At 32.4% G+C, this 15,485-nt stretch overlaps 1 protein-coding gene across 1 annotated transcript in view; it reads right to left on the bottom strand.

Moving 5' to 3' along the window:
* CSMD1 (CUB and Sushi multiple domains 1) overlaps positions 1 to 15,485 on the bottom strand; it is a 2,716,069-nt gene that overhangs the window by 419,935 nt on the left and 2,280,649 nt on the right. The window contains exons 27-29 of the mRNA XM_051975995.1: positions 11,640 to 11,831; positions 4,290 to 4,428; positions 197 to 384 (exon numbers count right to left, since the gene is read on the bottom strand). Coding sequence (XP_051831955.1) covers positions 197 to 384; positions 4,290 to 4,428; positions 11,640 to 11,831 — 519 coding nt within the window. The remainder of the gene's footprint in view (positions 1 to 196; positions 385 to 4,289; positions 4,429 to 11,639; positions 11,832 to 15,485) is intronic.

The following is a 15,485-nucleotide window of genomic DNA, read 5'->3' as shown; positions in this document are numbered from 1 at the left end:
TTTCAATATGCAGTACTTTTAAAAGGAGAGCACTAATGTACATCAAAATCCAACATAGAAATATATGACAGAGTTTGTGAAACTAAAGGCAGGACCACTTAGTAAAGCCTTTCAAATAAACTAATTCTGATTCATGTTTCCTTTCTACATTAGGAATAAATAGATAAGATTTCGATGAATGTAATGAATGTAATACCTTTAAATTCAATGGCAAATCCAGAGAGGCCAACTGAAGCATCACTTCGAAAAGCCAAAAAAAGATTATTTCCACTGCTTTCTATTCTTTCTGGTGCCTGAGAACCTTGAAAACTTCCGATTAAAGGACTATTGGAATCTTCACCTTCATAGATATGAAGAAAATCATAACTTGGTTCCATGTTGAAACTAAAAAATAAATTTTTTTGTTAGTTTGTATAATGACTCTCTCTCTTTTTCTCTCTTGCTCTCTCTCTCATTATCTTTCTAATCCCTTCCACCTCTTTCACATGCACAAACACACACATTTCAGATAATCAATAGATTAGTTAAAAATAATAATAAACAATTTTATTGCCTCAACTTGAATTTGGAGGAAGTTCAGGCAGTACTTTGGGATGAAGATATCATGAATTACAAACTTATAAATGTGGCTCTCAATCCTTTGACCTTCGGTGAACTTATTTTAAATGATTTCCTACATAGAGAAATGGAGCTCAGTAATATGATTTCTACTTCATTTTATGTCACTCAGGTTTCAAAACAATCCCTCTTCTTTATGACTGTCTATAAGAAATTTATTTTTCATTATTTTTAGGAATATATACTATATATTTGAACTGACTGAGCAAATATTTTTGGTAGTTGCTGAAATTTTTTTTACACTTCAGTAAAACATATTTCATGTTACTGAAATGGCTCACAGTGTTCTAAATGATTTGCCAATACCTATGCCAAAGGAGAGAGTGTTTGTGAGAAAACTGAATGTATGAGGCAATTAACAGTTAATATATTCTTTGCAATTATTCTTGACAACTGAACTCAAAAAATGTTGTACTGAAACAGCAGTTATGGTATATTCAATGTAAGTGTTAACCAGTGATAAAAATGATAGGGAAAATAACAGAAAGAGCTCCAGAAGTTCCTGATCCCAACAGTGAGTAAATCAATTAACCACAGACATGAAAACACCTCAGAGAACAGAGAGAAAATCATTTGCTTTCCCTCTACCCATTATTATTGTATTAAAAGTATGTCTCTTTAACTAATCACTTTATGTAATCCATAGTCTTCATATAGACCCAGTCTTTTAAACTGTGTCTCATTACTACTTATGGGATCTCATAACTGAATGTGGGGTTGCAAAATAATGATTTATTACCAGCTAAATGTTTGATTTGTATGCCTATTTTGTCTACTTATATACTCAGGGTCATGTAGTAATTTCTTGTGCAAAATCATGAGTGGAAAACTTAAGAAGCCCTGATATAGACTACCCTTACAATGTAAGTAAAGTTTAGTGATGTGAACTACAAAGTATAAAATAAGATCACATGAAATACAGGATATGAAAGAAAGAGAGAGAAAGATGAGAGAGAGAGAGAGAGAGAGAGAGAGAGAGAGAGGAGATAACTATGGATATACCTATATAGATATAGATCTCTTTCCATAGAGATGTGTGTTTGTAATGTTTAAGATCTTTTTGAGATTCCATCTAGTATCTAAAATCTACTATTTTTTATTTACTCATCAATGGTTGATACCTCAATCAGGTACATGATGGATTATGATTGAGTATAATTATAAAACAAAAGAAACAAAAAACCCAGCACCACCAACAGCTTTGGGTGGGGGGAATGACAATGTAAATCCCTTATAATAGTGCTAAACAAATCTATACTATGTTGTGTAATTACTATAAGACTGACATTTGACAGGTTCATCAGATTTTGTATTAGTATAGGAGTTCTGAGTAAATTTATTAGAGGTAATTTTTTAGTCTTTCTTGGTAAATTAATAAGAGAAGCAGTAGACCAACATAAATTACTAAGAGAAAAGTAAATTTTTGTGGAGTTGATGATTTGAAAGGTTATTTAAAAAGATTATATTTGTCATATGTATGAACAGAGGTATGAACATCACTTTTATTAGTACTGATCATTTATTTATGGTACTGATCAATAAAGATTATTGATATTGTGCTTTATATTCCAAATGGTTTCAAAAAGTCCACATGACAATTAAGGTCATGCCAGCATATTATGATAACACTAAATTTCTATATTAGATGGGAATTTAGAGCAAAGGTAAAGAACATGTAATCCATAGAGTAACATATAGAATCACTAGAATCTGCATTAGAAGGATATAAAATCAAATGAGAAGATAATTTATAGTAATACAGTTCCTATATACTTTGAAAGATGATTGGCTTTGGAAGACTTTATGGACTCTTGAAACTGAAATGTATGGGAAAACCAGCTCTTCAGACATTTGTGCTGAGTGAGACCCTTTCTATATTAGCAGTATTTTTTTTTTCACAAAGGAAAGAAAGTCCTGAAGTCATAAAAGCATGAAAAGTTGATTACTGTTCAGCTGGTGGGCCTAATGAAAAATAAGGATTGTCTTTGTGTAGGAGATTGACCTATATGCAGTTCTACTGTCCTAGCTGTTTATGATTATTACATCATCTGTAAACTCAAAGGACATTAATTTTTCATATAAAATTTTCATATAAAACCTGTTTGACCCAGCAGTACCATTATTGGGTCTATATCACAAGGAAGTCATAAAAGAGGGAAAAAGACCCACATGCACAAAAATGTTTGTAGCAGCTTTTTTTGTGATAACAAAGAATTGAAAAATGAGTAGATGCCCAACAATTGTGGAAAGCTGTGGTATAGGAAAGTAATGGAATATTATTGTTCTATAAAAAATGACGAACAAGTTGATTTTAGAAAGGCCTGGAAAGATTTACACAAACTGATGCTGAGGGAAACAAACAGAACCAGGAATATAGTGTACACAGTAACAGCAAGATTGTATGATGATCAACTATGAAAGACTTGGTTCTTTTCAGTAGTTCGGTGATCCAAGGCAATCCCAATAGATTTTAGATAGAAAATGCCATCTGTATTCAGAAAAAGAACTATGGAGATTGAATGTTAAGCAACCCATGCTATGTTCACTTCTTTTTTCTGTTTTTTTTTTTTTTTCTCTCCCATGGTTTTTTCCTTTTGTTCTGATTTTTCTCTCCCATAATAATTTAGAAAGCAATGTGTATTAAAAATAAATAAATTTTAAAAAAGAAAAAGAAGCACGACAACTTCTCCTCCAAAATAAAATACATATAAAGCCCAAAGGCATACATATAAAACCAATATTGGCAAACTTCATAAAAAATGGTATTTTGAGGGAAGGTAGATACATATGAATCTGATTTTTTTAATCATTAAACAAATAGTTTGAAAGCAAATGTATTCAAAATATGGGAAACTGAAATACAATTGGTTAATTCATATAAGGAATATATTGTGAGACCCTATTGGACTCAGTTTAGTTAGAAGTATCATGGTCATTTAAATGTCTAAAAAATTTAAAAGCAAAATTTAAAGATGGAGAATAAATACTTGATTTTTAAAAAAGTAATTTTCAACAGGATACTACAAAAACAATTTTAGGAAAAATATTAATGACTTGAACTTTTTTCAAATAGATTAACAGAATCTATTTTGAAAAATTAAGGCTTTTAATAATGTCTAAAGTTAATTAAACCTTTAACAGTATTCCATTTATTAGAAAGTTTTTCCCCATATTTCTAAAAAAAGTCAGTACTATTTTCATGATAATATCAATGCCAACCTTGGGAATTTTAGACAAGTAATATTATAAAGACAAATTAGCTATCACCAAATCCAGATATTATATTAATGAGACAATGTACAAAAGATCTCTAAATCACTTTTTCAATTACTTTTCCTGAATATTCCATGAAATAAGTTTTCTCTGATGGAACCAATCATGTCAGTTTTAGTGTTCCAAAGAACGATTACGTATGTAATACATGTTTTTACATGTCTTTTTTTTTTTTTTATTTGCTTCTGGTGCATATTTTGGCACTGAAAAGAGCCATAGAATAAAATAATCTTATTTTCCTTTCTGTCATTCTTCATCTATTACCTCCTATTATATACACATGAAGTCCACTTCATCAAAAGTAAAAGTATGAACTTTATGAAGTGATAAATGATGGGTTTTTTTGGGGGGGTATATTTAAAACCTTGCTAAATAAAGGTGTTCCTCTAGAAATATACCTTTTGAAAATCAGGGCAATAACAAAGTCTGGGTTTACTTTTATTCTCCAGTCGCATTCTTTCCCAGGAGGATATGGTTGTGGATAGTTAGGTGATAAAATGACACCTGCTGGACCTGTCAGGTTTCCTCCACATGCAGCTGTCACAAAAGAGAAAAAGGTTAGGAGGAGAAAAAGAAGCTGATCAATTATATTTTTTAACTCATTATTTCCTTTTTGAGATTCTTAGTATAAGATATGAAATATTACCAAAACCCAAGACCATTCAATGTCAACATAGTCACTTTTTATATAGGTATTGTTAAAAAAAAAAAAAAAATCATGTGTGTTATTAAAGAATTCTGAGAAGTCATATCTAGAAGAGCATGACATCTTTAAATTGTTATTTGGTAAATTCATCAGAATTTGACAAATGTGGTTTCCTTGTTCTGCTTGGTTTGAACTTCATGAAACGAGATATTCCAGAATAACCTGATCAGTTGAAATCTCATCATCATGCTGTTTAACTTAATTTTACAAACTCACTACTTTCCCAAACCCTCACTGTTTTTTAAGGAAAAGAAAGGTAATAATCATTTATATAATGCTACTTTATGCCAGGTTTGTATATAGTGCCTAACAAAAGGTTGAGTGGAGAAGAATTATATTCTACCTTAATACTTTTCACTGAATTAAACAGGAGGACCTAGTAATGATCATGTTTTTAAAGGCTGAGGGGGAAGAGAAAGGCAAAATCATCACCATCATTGTCATTGTTGTGATCTCTCTTTTGCCCTCTAAGAGGACCATGACATCAGGGAAATGATGTCATCACATGCAAGTGAATTGGATTTGAGGGAGAGAGGACTGTGCAAAGTCATCAGTCTCATTTTTTTCTCCAAAGACATCTGGGTGCACTGGCAAAATATAGGTAAAGAGGATTGGGGATGGCCCTGATCTACATCCACCTTTATCTTTTTTAAGCTAAGGTCTTTTTAACAGGTCACAGTCTGACTTAGGTAACCTCCTTTTAGTGATTAATGCTAGGTAAGAATTGAGGCAAAGAATGTCATCTTTTACCTCATCAAAAATGATTCACTACTGCATTATGAATAAAATATATATTCCTATTTGACATTTAAAACTCTTTACAATCTACACCATTCCCACCTTTCCATTTTTCTCATACTATACTGTCTTTTCTGCTAAAAACCATAGCATTAAGGCCATGTCCTTCTGATTAGTGACTACCAGCAAAGATCACTATTTCAGGAGGATTCCCAGCAATACTCTCACTTCACTTCCAAATCAGTCTCTAAACATCTTTTTCTCCTTGTTATTAGCATTCTTCACACATAGGTAATTTCTTTTCTCCTCTCCTTCCAACTCCCATTTATTGGGAAGGGAAGAGAAGGATTTGGTGTTAATTTTTTTTTTTCTTTCTTTTCTTTTTTTTTTTTTTTTAAGATTGAGAGGGAAGAGGAAAAGAAGGGAAACAAAACAGGGAGGATATGCTAACTTGAAAAAGAAACTTTTTGAAGACCTAAGAAGTAGATTTGACTCAGTATATGTTTTCAGATATGAGAAATGACAGATTCAGGCCACTGGCTTCAGGGTGCTCTGAGGAGGAGAGTTCAGATATAACATTCAAATACTGACTCAAGAGAAACAAAGGGAAAATCATGCCTTTGTTCACTGCATGTCCCAAGAGAGGCTTTAAGCTGAGACTATTTAAAAATCTTTTAAGTAGAATTAAATAGGTTCTCTTGCTTGTTTGTTTCATCTTTTATTCTGGATTTCCTATTTAATATCATTAGTTTTTAATTAGAGAACTTGTGTAATATTTTGAACACAGATTAGAAACAAGCATGTAATACAACTAGTGAGTGAATCCACCTAGCTGAATGGACAGTGCTATAGAATTATAGCCCCCCAAAATTTGAATGTGGGGACCTCTGAAGATTATAAGGACTATAACTAATTTATAATGCAATTTGGCCTTTCCTTTCTATTTTCCAATGCTACCATTCTAGAATAGGCCTCATTAGCCCTTTAGATTTAGAGTAAGACCTGATCTTCCTAAATAATCAACTAATCTTCATACTGCAGTTAATCAACATGCATTTAACTGTATTCTAAGTGTCAGGCATTTAGTCTTCATGGCTGAATATTCAAAAATAAGACAATCCCTTCCTTCTAGGAACTTACATTCTGTTGAGGAGATATACCACATTTAGTAGATAAGGACATACAGTGATTTGCTAGGGCAGCATTTGCAAATAAGGTAATAAGAAAAGGTATGTTTAAAAATAAGACTAAAATAGAAGAAATTAACATCTCCAACATGTATAGTCAAGAGGGAGAACTTTTCCAAGAACAGAAGGTGGGACATGCAGTTTATGCAAATGGAAAAAGATAAAACAAAAGAGAGAGACAAGAGAGGAGAAGAGAGAAATAAAGGACATATTAAGAACAGACTGGGCCAAACATATCCTGATCTATGCAATATAAGCAAACAAGATCCTCAGATCTAACTTCTAATGAGGGAAGAAAATATATTAAGGGAACCTGGAACAGGAGAGTCCTTTAACTGCTAAAGACTGCTAGTAAGGAAGTTAGAATAATTTATAATGATCACATCACTTTTTCTATCAAATAGCTTCCTAATATTTAGCTAATTATTCATGTTAACTAAATACTAAACTCATTATTTGTATACTCTGAAGAGGCATGGGGAGTGAGTAATCTTGTGTCTATATCTAAGCCAAACTTGTATGCTGTGTCTTGAATGATCTTTCTTTACCTGTTGAATTTGTTTGCATCCAAGTCCATAAAAACCCATCACCTCTTCTTTGAGATTTTCCATATCCACCCTACTGCCCTCCATTAACTATCTTGGTCTTTTCATATTTCAGTAGACTCTAAGTTTCATGAGGGTAAGCAAAACATTTTATCCTAACTATCTTTTCCAGTACCTAACAAGGGATAAAATCTCCGAATTCTTTATGAGTTGTAAACACTTCTCTAATGGAGTAAAGAAAGAGAAACTCAGAATAGCTAAGCAAACACATTATCCACAACTCTGGGGAACATTAAATAGTGAAGTCTTAGTGATTTTTAGAGTTTCAGAGTAAAAGATAGCAAGGAGGGAATTTATTATAAAGAAAATCATTACAGGGTGAAAGAGGGAATTTCTACATATACGCATATGCACAGGAAATAATAATGCTACTGCATCAATAGGAGAGATTGCATTCAGCAGAAAACAAAAATATAGTCCAGACAGATATAAAGATATAATCACTAGACAGAATAAAGTTCCAAAGTACATAGCCCCTAGTAGGAGAGAAGAAACAAAGCTATGGTCTCAGGAGAGGATTAGACCCTGCTAATCTTAGCTGAGCAGTAAAAATACTTCCCTCAAAATAATGAGGTCTAGATTTGGGTACCTAAATGAAATTAGGGTTTAATTGAGGGTTAGTGGCAGGTTTGGGGTACAGGGAGTCAAATAGAGCTCCCCTGCAACCTCTTTGGATTCAGCGCAAGGATACAGAGTTAAATGAGGTCTTGTAGTGGCACAAGAATCCCCTGTAAAGGAATTTACAGGCCTGAAAACCTAGATTTATAAAAGAGGTTTATTATGGGGTTTGGAAGCAAGGTTAAAGTCTAGTTAAGGAATTAGGTGAAGGTAGAGAAAGGAGAGCACTGGAAACAGGTTCCAATGGACAGAGACTTCTTGGCATGCCAGGCGTAAGGCTAGCATGTTTCAACCCTCTGTAAAGAAAGGACTCCAGCTTGACTCTTTTATAATGAGACATTTAGCTAAAGGGGCCTGTGGGTGGAGTCTCAAGTTGGCTCCTCCCTGGGTTTCAGTGAGGGCTAGAGTTTGCTTGGTGGGGGTTGGAAAACCTGAGTAGATCTCCTAGCCCCATTGGGAGCTGGGAGAGCCCAAGTTGGCTCAGATCCAATGGGGGCTGAAAGAGCCCAAGTTGGCTCAGATCGGATGGGGGCTCCTATTGGAATTCAAAGGGATGCTTTTGACCAGCATTTGTGAATCAAAGGTCCTAGCTTCCTGAATTGATAATGCATCAGCTAGGAGGGGTTGGGAGTCAGAAAGGAATAAATCAATCTGAAAGGACTAGTTTCTTAAAGGGACCACAACCTGCATCAAAGAAAAAACATTGAGAGAGTTATACAAAGTGAGGACTTCTAGGTATTGTAGTTCTTGAAGTTGTGAAATACTTTTGCCATAATGGTATGTTATTTATGTGTCTTACTATCAAAATATTCTTAAGTTTGAACTAAAATTTCCATGTATTTGTGCGAAATTTTATCCCAGTTTTACAAAATAAATGTTTTGTCACTGTTTTTACCATATCATCTGAATAAACACCTTTTCTTAGAGCTAATTGTGTCTCCTGGGTAATTAATAGGAAAATCCACTAGCAAAGGCTGATATGAAGTTATCCATAGAACCAGAGATAACAGCTGCCCTCTAGGTACCCAATCTTATTTAAAAGATAAAAAAGTAGCCCAATGCAAGTTTCACATCTAATAGGCAAGACCTTTAGCTACTAAAACATATTTAGAAATGAGTCAAAATGATTCAATGGTATTTTGAATATTTTACTGGGAACAAAGAAGATTGGATTCACATCCCAGTGTGAATTTTGAAAATTGACTCCTTTCTCTCGATCTCTTGATCTGTTTTCTTCTTATAAAAACAAGAAAGCTGGACTAGAAGAGCTCTAAAGTTATTTTTCCTTCTAACACTGTGATATACTGTGACATTAAGTCAGAATCAAGAGAGTGCTGATACATTCAGTTTAGACAGGGACTATATTTTATCTAAATTATACATTTTTCTAAACTTCCTATAAAGTGCTCGGTATGCAAAAGGTGCTTGCTAATTGTTTGCTGATTTGATTTAAGAAAAAAAAACAGTGAGTGCTTTCTAAAAAACAAACAAATAAATAAATAAATAAATAAGCCAAAAGTCAGCATCTGACACTACTTAGTTTTCCTTGGAGCTACAATAGGTTTTCCACTTGTCATTGGCAATCACAAGACTAATTTTGGAGCCTGAATAGCAGTATAAATTAGAGGGAAAGATGTGTAAATTTGGAATTAAGTGTTTAATTTAATCTAAGCAGAGGACTATTTGTAAGGCATTAACTGGTAGCTGTTTAATGTATTCTCCCTCTAGCCAAAAATGCAGCAAACAACCTGAAGACTTCCTTCATTTAAAAATAGACCCAACTAACAAGATGTTTGAATTTATAGGTAATTACTCCAGTAAAAAAAAAAAAAAATTACATATCTTGCATGTCTTCTGATGACTCAGCTTGAGGTAAAACACATGAAGATTCCCAGGAAAGTTATAAAGTGTGAATACAGCACCAAACATTAAATAAACATGAATCCCTGTCTGACAATGTTCGGAATGTTAATAAGTACTGCTATTAAATAGCATCTATCCTCAGTATTCTATAATAATTGCTTTGTGAGAATTTTAAAAGCTGTATGTCATAGCTTTATAGGACTACTGAGAATTTCAATGCTGCCATGCATATGACAATAAAAATTATTTTAAACTGCAAAATCCGCTCAAGGTCATCCTATGTAAAATGGCAGATTAACTATATGCATGTCATTTCACTATTGTTGACTCTCTTCATAGTTTAATTAAATTTCACATTTTCCCCCAAAATAGCTCATAAGGAAACACAAATTGAAATGTGATAGATCATCAAAATAACAATTTTAAAATATGTTATTGGGATGAAACTCTGAAATATTTATATTGAAATAATTAATTATGAGAGGCATAATTTATGTATATCCATTATTATTTTAAGTATACTATCATATTAAATATACTTTTACTTACTATTATATCAAGAATATACATACAGTTGCCATAAACAAAATTAAATTTATTATGGGACATATAGAGCCAAGCTTCTTAAACTGTGGTTTGTGATCCCATGTGGGATTCATAACTGAATTTATAATTTTTTATCAGCAAATGTTTGATTTATATACTTATATATGTCCTGGTCACATGAAAATTTGCCAGGCAAAGAGGGGTTGGGAATAGCAAATGTTTAAGAAACCCTGATATAGGTTAGTTACTTAACCATATCTAGCAAAAATTGAAAAAAATTTTAGTGTCAAATTAATTTTTCCAGTTACTATGTTTTTGGTGAGTCTTCATCTGCTTCTGTATACTTTGAATTTATATATATATATATATATATATATATATATATATATATATATATATATATATCTGTATACAATTTTTGTCCATTAGAATGTAAGCTCCTTAAGGGTAGAAATTCTTTCTTTTTTCTTTCCCCTTGCTTCTACTCTCCTCTTTCCCTCTCTTTTCCTGCCCCCTCCTTTCTTCTCTTCTTTTCTCTTCTCTCCTTTCCTCTACTTTTGATTTTTTTGTAGTTCTGCTCCTGGTACAAAGTCTGATAAATAACTTCTCCATGACAAGAGTCAATTGTTTGACTGAAAGTAATTCATATGGAAGAGAACAATTCATGGCTTTCAATGAAAATTCTTAAATAATATTGAATGTTTAGAAGTGAGTTCAAAGAGATCATTTATTTTAATTTAATAAATTATATTATAAGGAACCTCCCATATTAAAATTACAAGTATGCTTATAAATTCATGAATTTCTAACTACCAGATCTTTGAAATGTTAGTTTTTGGAGGTATATTTTTATACTAGGATTTTTATTACACGAAATACAAATTCTTATTACCTTCATGTTATTTGAACATCCTTAGTTATATGTAAATTATCTAAATGCTTAATTCCTTTAAGCTTCAGTTTTCTTATTTATGCATCAGGAACTTTCACATCAGTAGAATTTACCTTTCATATTGCTAGGCTAGATAAGAAAATATATGTAAAGTATTATATAACATTTATTGTTATTGTTATCATTATTTTAGAATTTAGATCTAAAAGTAACATATATTATTTCATACAAATCACTCATTTTATGGATAAAAAAATGAAAGTCCAGAAAAAGAAAGGGACATAGGTCACAGAAGAAGAATGAGTTGGAATCAACATGAGAACTCCAAGTCCTTTGCTTATTGTATTATACCACTTTACCTTAGAAAGCTATATAAAATAGACAGAATTTTAAGTGTCAAGCAACATATTTCAAAGATTGAGATAATATGTAAGGCACATATTTGAAACTTTTTGAAACATAATTTAAATAATTTTAATAACAATTTAATTCTAAGAGAAAAAGTTTAATGTTTATTTTGTTTCTTTCCCAAACACCACTACTTATGTCATGGGTCTTTTTTCAAAAAATGAGAAACAACAAAAATAACCTACCTATGCATGTGGGAGGATCTGGCTGCCAGAAGAATCGATTATTCAGTTGCACACAAGTGATTTTAGTTTGTCCTTGAAGCTGATATCCAGGATCACATTGAAAAGTTATGGTATCCCCAGGTTCTCGACTATCTCCATAGCGGGTCCCATTTTGAGGCATACCAGGGTCATTGCATGTGGATGCAATAGATGCTACAAAGAAAAATTAGTTAATAAATGAAAATATTTGGATCACATTTACTAAATTCACATGACTACAATTTTCTTGGTTGAAATATTTCTTAGTGTAACATGACATTCCTTGATTTAAAAGAATGTGAAAGTGGTTTATCTCCAACAGAAATATATTCACTAAGATATACATTGCTTTTGATAAATTCTGGTCAGTTTCTGGTGGTGAAAAAAATAGGAATAAAAACAACATTCTTTTTTTCCCCTATTTTAAATAAGCAAATATGTTAAAAATGCATTTTGACATTCAAATTATATATTTGCTTAATAAACTATGAGTCAAAAGTCAGAGTTTGTAAGACAAATTGTAAACCTTTAAGTAACATTTTGGGTAGGATGGAGTACCAGAAAAATTTACTCAAAAACTACAAGTCCAAGTTGCCAACTTATTAATGTGATTAAAGAATTTATATTGTTATAAGAAAAATGGACTGAGAAGGCAGAACCAACATGGTGGAATAACAAGAACTCATTTGAATGCTACCAAATTCCCCTACAAACAACTTTAAAATAATGCCTCAAATAAAATTCTGGAATTGCAGAACCAAGAAAAGGTAGGGGTGAAGCAATTTTCCAATTCAATATAACTTAGGCAGTTGGCAAGAAAGTTATATCTCATCAGGATAATGGTGGTGGACCCTGAAAGTATCATGTACACTGGACCTTAGGGGTAGCTACATTATAAGGGCAGCAATTTAGGGAGCTCTCAGCACACAAACTGTAGGAGTGTGGGATAACCATCACAAGGAGATTACAAAGTATCCTTTGCTGGCACTGGGAGCAGGATGTGTTGCTGATACACAATTCTGGGTTACAATCCAGGGTGAAAAGGAATATTAATACATTAGAGTTTGCAGTTTCAGGAGAGTGGATCAAAATTTCAGGGTAGAGAGAAGTGCTTGTGGTCCCTCAAAGGAGACTGGTGGCCCCTTTGTCAGCCTATAACTAAAAAGCACATTATCTCTTTCCCAGGTTGTATTTATGGGGCCAGAAAGAACAAAAACATTTTCAGTAGTGGTTCCTGGGCATAGTAGAACCTCCTGTTGTGGAGGTTCAAATCCAGAGCACAGATCAGGAAAGTAGTGACCACACTTCTTCTTAGATCATATGACCATGGAAAAACTGAAAACTTTCAGATCTCCAAGAAGTAGCTCTGAAAATAACAACACAAAAATCTAAAACTTAGGACAGTGCCTAAGTCACTGGACTGCCGGGGCAGAACTGAACTTCATATAAAGCTAAAAGTCAAGAAATAGACTTAATAAATGAGCAAATGACAATAACAAAAGAATCTAATCATAGTTACTATGGATACAGGGCAGATCAAGAAACAAATTCTGAAGAAGACAATTCATTTCAGAGAGAATCAGAGTAAAAATAATCAGAGATGGATAAATAGGGGAAAATAGACGGAGGTAAATTCAAATAATTTTGGTGTAAATATGAATGGGATGAACTCATTCATAAAATAGAAGCAGACATTTTATCATTTCCAAGATACACACTTGAAACAGAGACACACACAGAGTAAAAATAAAGGGCTGCATCAGAATCAATTAAGCTTCAACTGAAGTTAGAAAAAAAAGCAAGGAAAGCAATCATATTCTCAGACAATGCAAAAGCAAAAATAGATCTAATTAAAAGTGATAAGCAAGGAAAGTACATTTTGCTAAAAGGTGTCATAGATAATAAAGTAATATCAATACTAAACATATATGCACAAAATGAGATAGCATTGAAATTCTTAAATGAAAAGTTAAAGAGTCACAGGAGGAAACAAAACATAATCATTCAGGCCTGACAGTCTGATAATGGTGCCTTAATGGTTCACAATTTAAAGAGCAGTAGCTTATCCCTGGAGGATCTAATTAATGTTACTGACCAGATAAAATCTATCAAGACATGAAAAGAAAAACTGTCAAGTGATTATGGGGTTTAAAGCTAGAAGGGTTTTTAGAAATCATCAATCCCATCCCTGGGTCTAAAAGATGAAGAAAATGAGATATAGAGTATGCACACAAGTTGCAATTAAGACACTAGACAACAACATATTCCAATAATTCTTATAAACACATCTGTAGGGTCATATTCTATCATAGTCCTAAAATACAAAATATAGGTTTGGGCTAAATATATACATGTATATGTGTGTATATAAATATATAAATATGTATATATATGTATATATATATATATCTGTAAGCATATATACATATATACACAACAATTTGAAATCTCTAAGATAGCAGTCATGAAAAGCTGCACAGAATAATGCATTTTAAAACAACAATAATAACAATGATTCTCAGAGTTAGGAAGATGTGGAGAAAAGTCCTGATTTTGATATTTATTTATTATAGGGCCAAATGTAAACAATCTCACTGATCTTTAGCTTTATTATCTGTAAAATGGGAATAATAACATCTATAGTGCCTTCTTGACAGGATTGACAGATGGTATATATAAATGCTTTGAATATTTTAAAGAACATATATTGATGTCAGGTAATAGTTAATTAAACATAACAAATTTAATTATCTTTGACTCTCTAGAAAACAGAGGAAAAATGACACGACCCTGTGGAAGGACCTAAAGGAGTCTTCATTTTGGAAAGATATGACCAAAGCCTTAAGGTATACAGCTAGATTCATTTTGACTAGAACATAGACTTTAAACTTATACCAATGATTTCATTTTCTTTAGGATCATATAGTTTTTTCCTTGTTAAAAAACAAAAACAAAAAAATTCCGCTTTTGCTGTTTTATATGTGTATACATATAGACTTAAAATTTATCTTAAGTCAATTATCAGTCAGGTATTCAAATAAGTAATTTACTTGTAAAATAATAATGTTAGGCAACTCAGTGGCACAGTTGGTAAGTTCACTGGACATGGCACCAGGGGGATCTAAGTTTAAGTCCCACTTCAGCTATTTACTAACTGTGTAATCTTGGGCAAGGTTTTTAACCTTTCTCAGCCTCAGTTTTCTTGCCTGTAAAATGGGGCTTTATATTAGCTAGATATGATAGCACAACTATTTTGGAAATAGTTTGGAATTATGAAAACAAAATGACTAAAATGTTAGAGATAATAATGTTACTAAATTTATACCTCAGAAGACTATTGATTAGAAAAAATTCTTAATATACATTAAAATATTTGCAATAGTCCTTTTTTGTGGAAGTAAAGAATTGAAAACAAAGTAGATGCCTGTCAATTAGGGGAAAGGTTAAATAAATTGTGGTATGTGAATGTAATACAACATTACTATGGTGAAAGAATTGGTCCAATTTGAAAAATATTTTTAAAATGGCAAAATCTACATGCAATGATGTAGATGAAGGATATAGAGCAAAGAAAATAAATACACAAATGACTCTGACAGTATAAATTGAAAGAACAATTTTACACACGCGCACACACACACACACACACACACACACACAAGCAAAAATGGATAAAGGACAAGAAGAGCTCAAAAAAGGAGCTATGAGAAGACTTCCACTTCACCCCTTTTCACAGGTGCAAGGTCCACAACTATTGTCCGTGGTATGTATTGTCAGATTTTTGTATGTATTAATCAGTCATGCTGATATTTCCTTTTTCTTTTTCTT

This window comes from Antechinus flavipes, chromosome 2, assembly GCF_016432865.1.
Source record: "Antechinus flavipes isolate AdamAnt ecotype Samford, QLD, Australia chromosome 2, AdamAnt_v2, whole genome shotgun sequence".
Lineage (NCBI taxonomy): Eukaryota > Metazoa > Chordata > Mammalia > Dasyuromorphia > Dasyuridae > Antechinus > Antechinus flavipes.
This window is presented reverse-complemented; position numbering and strand designations above follow the sequence as displayed.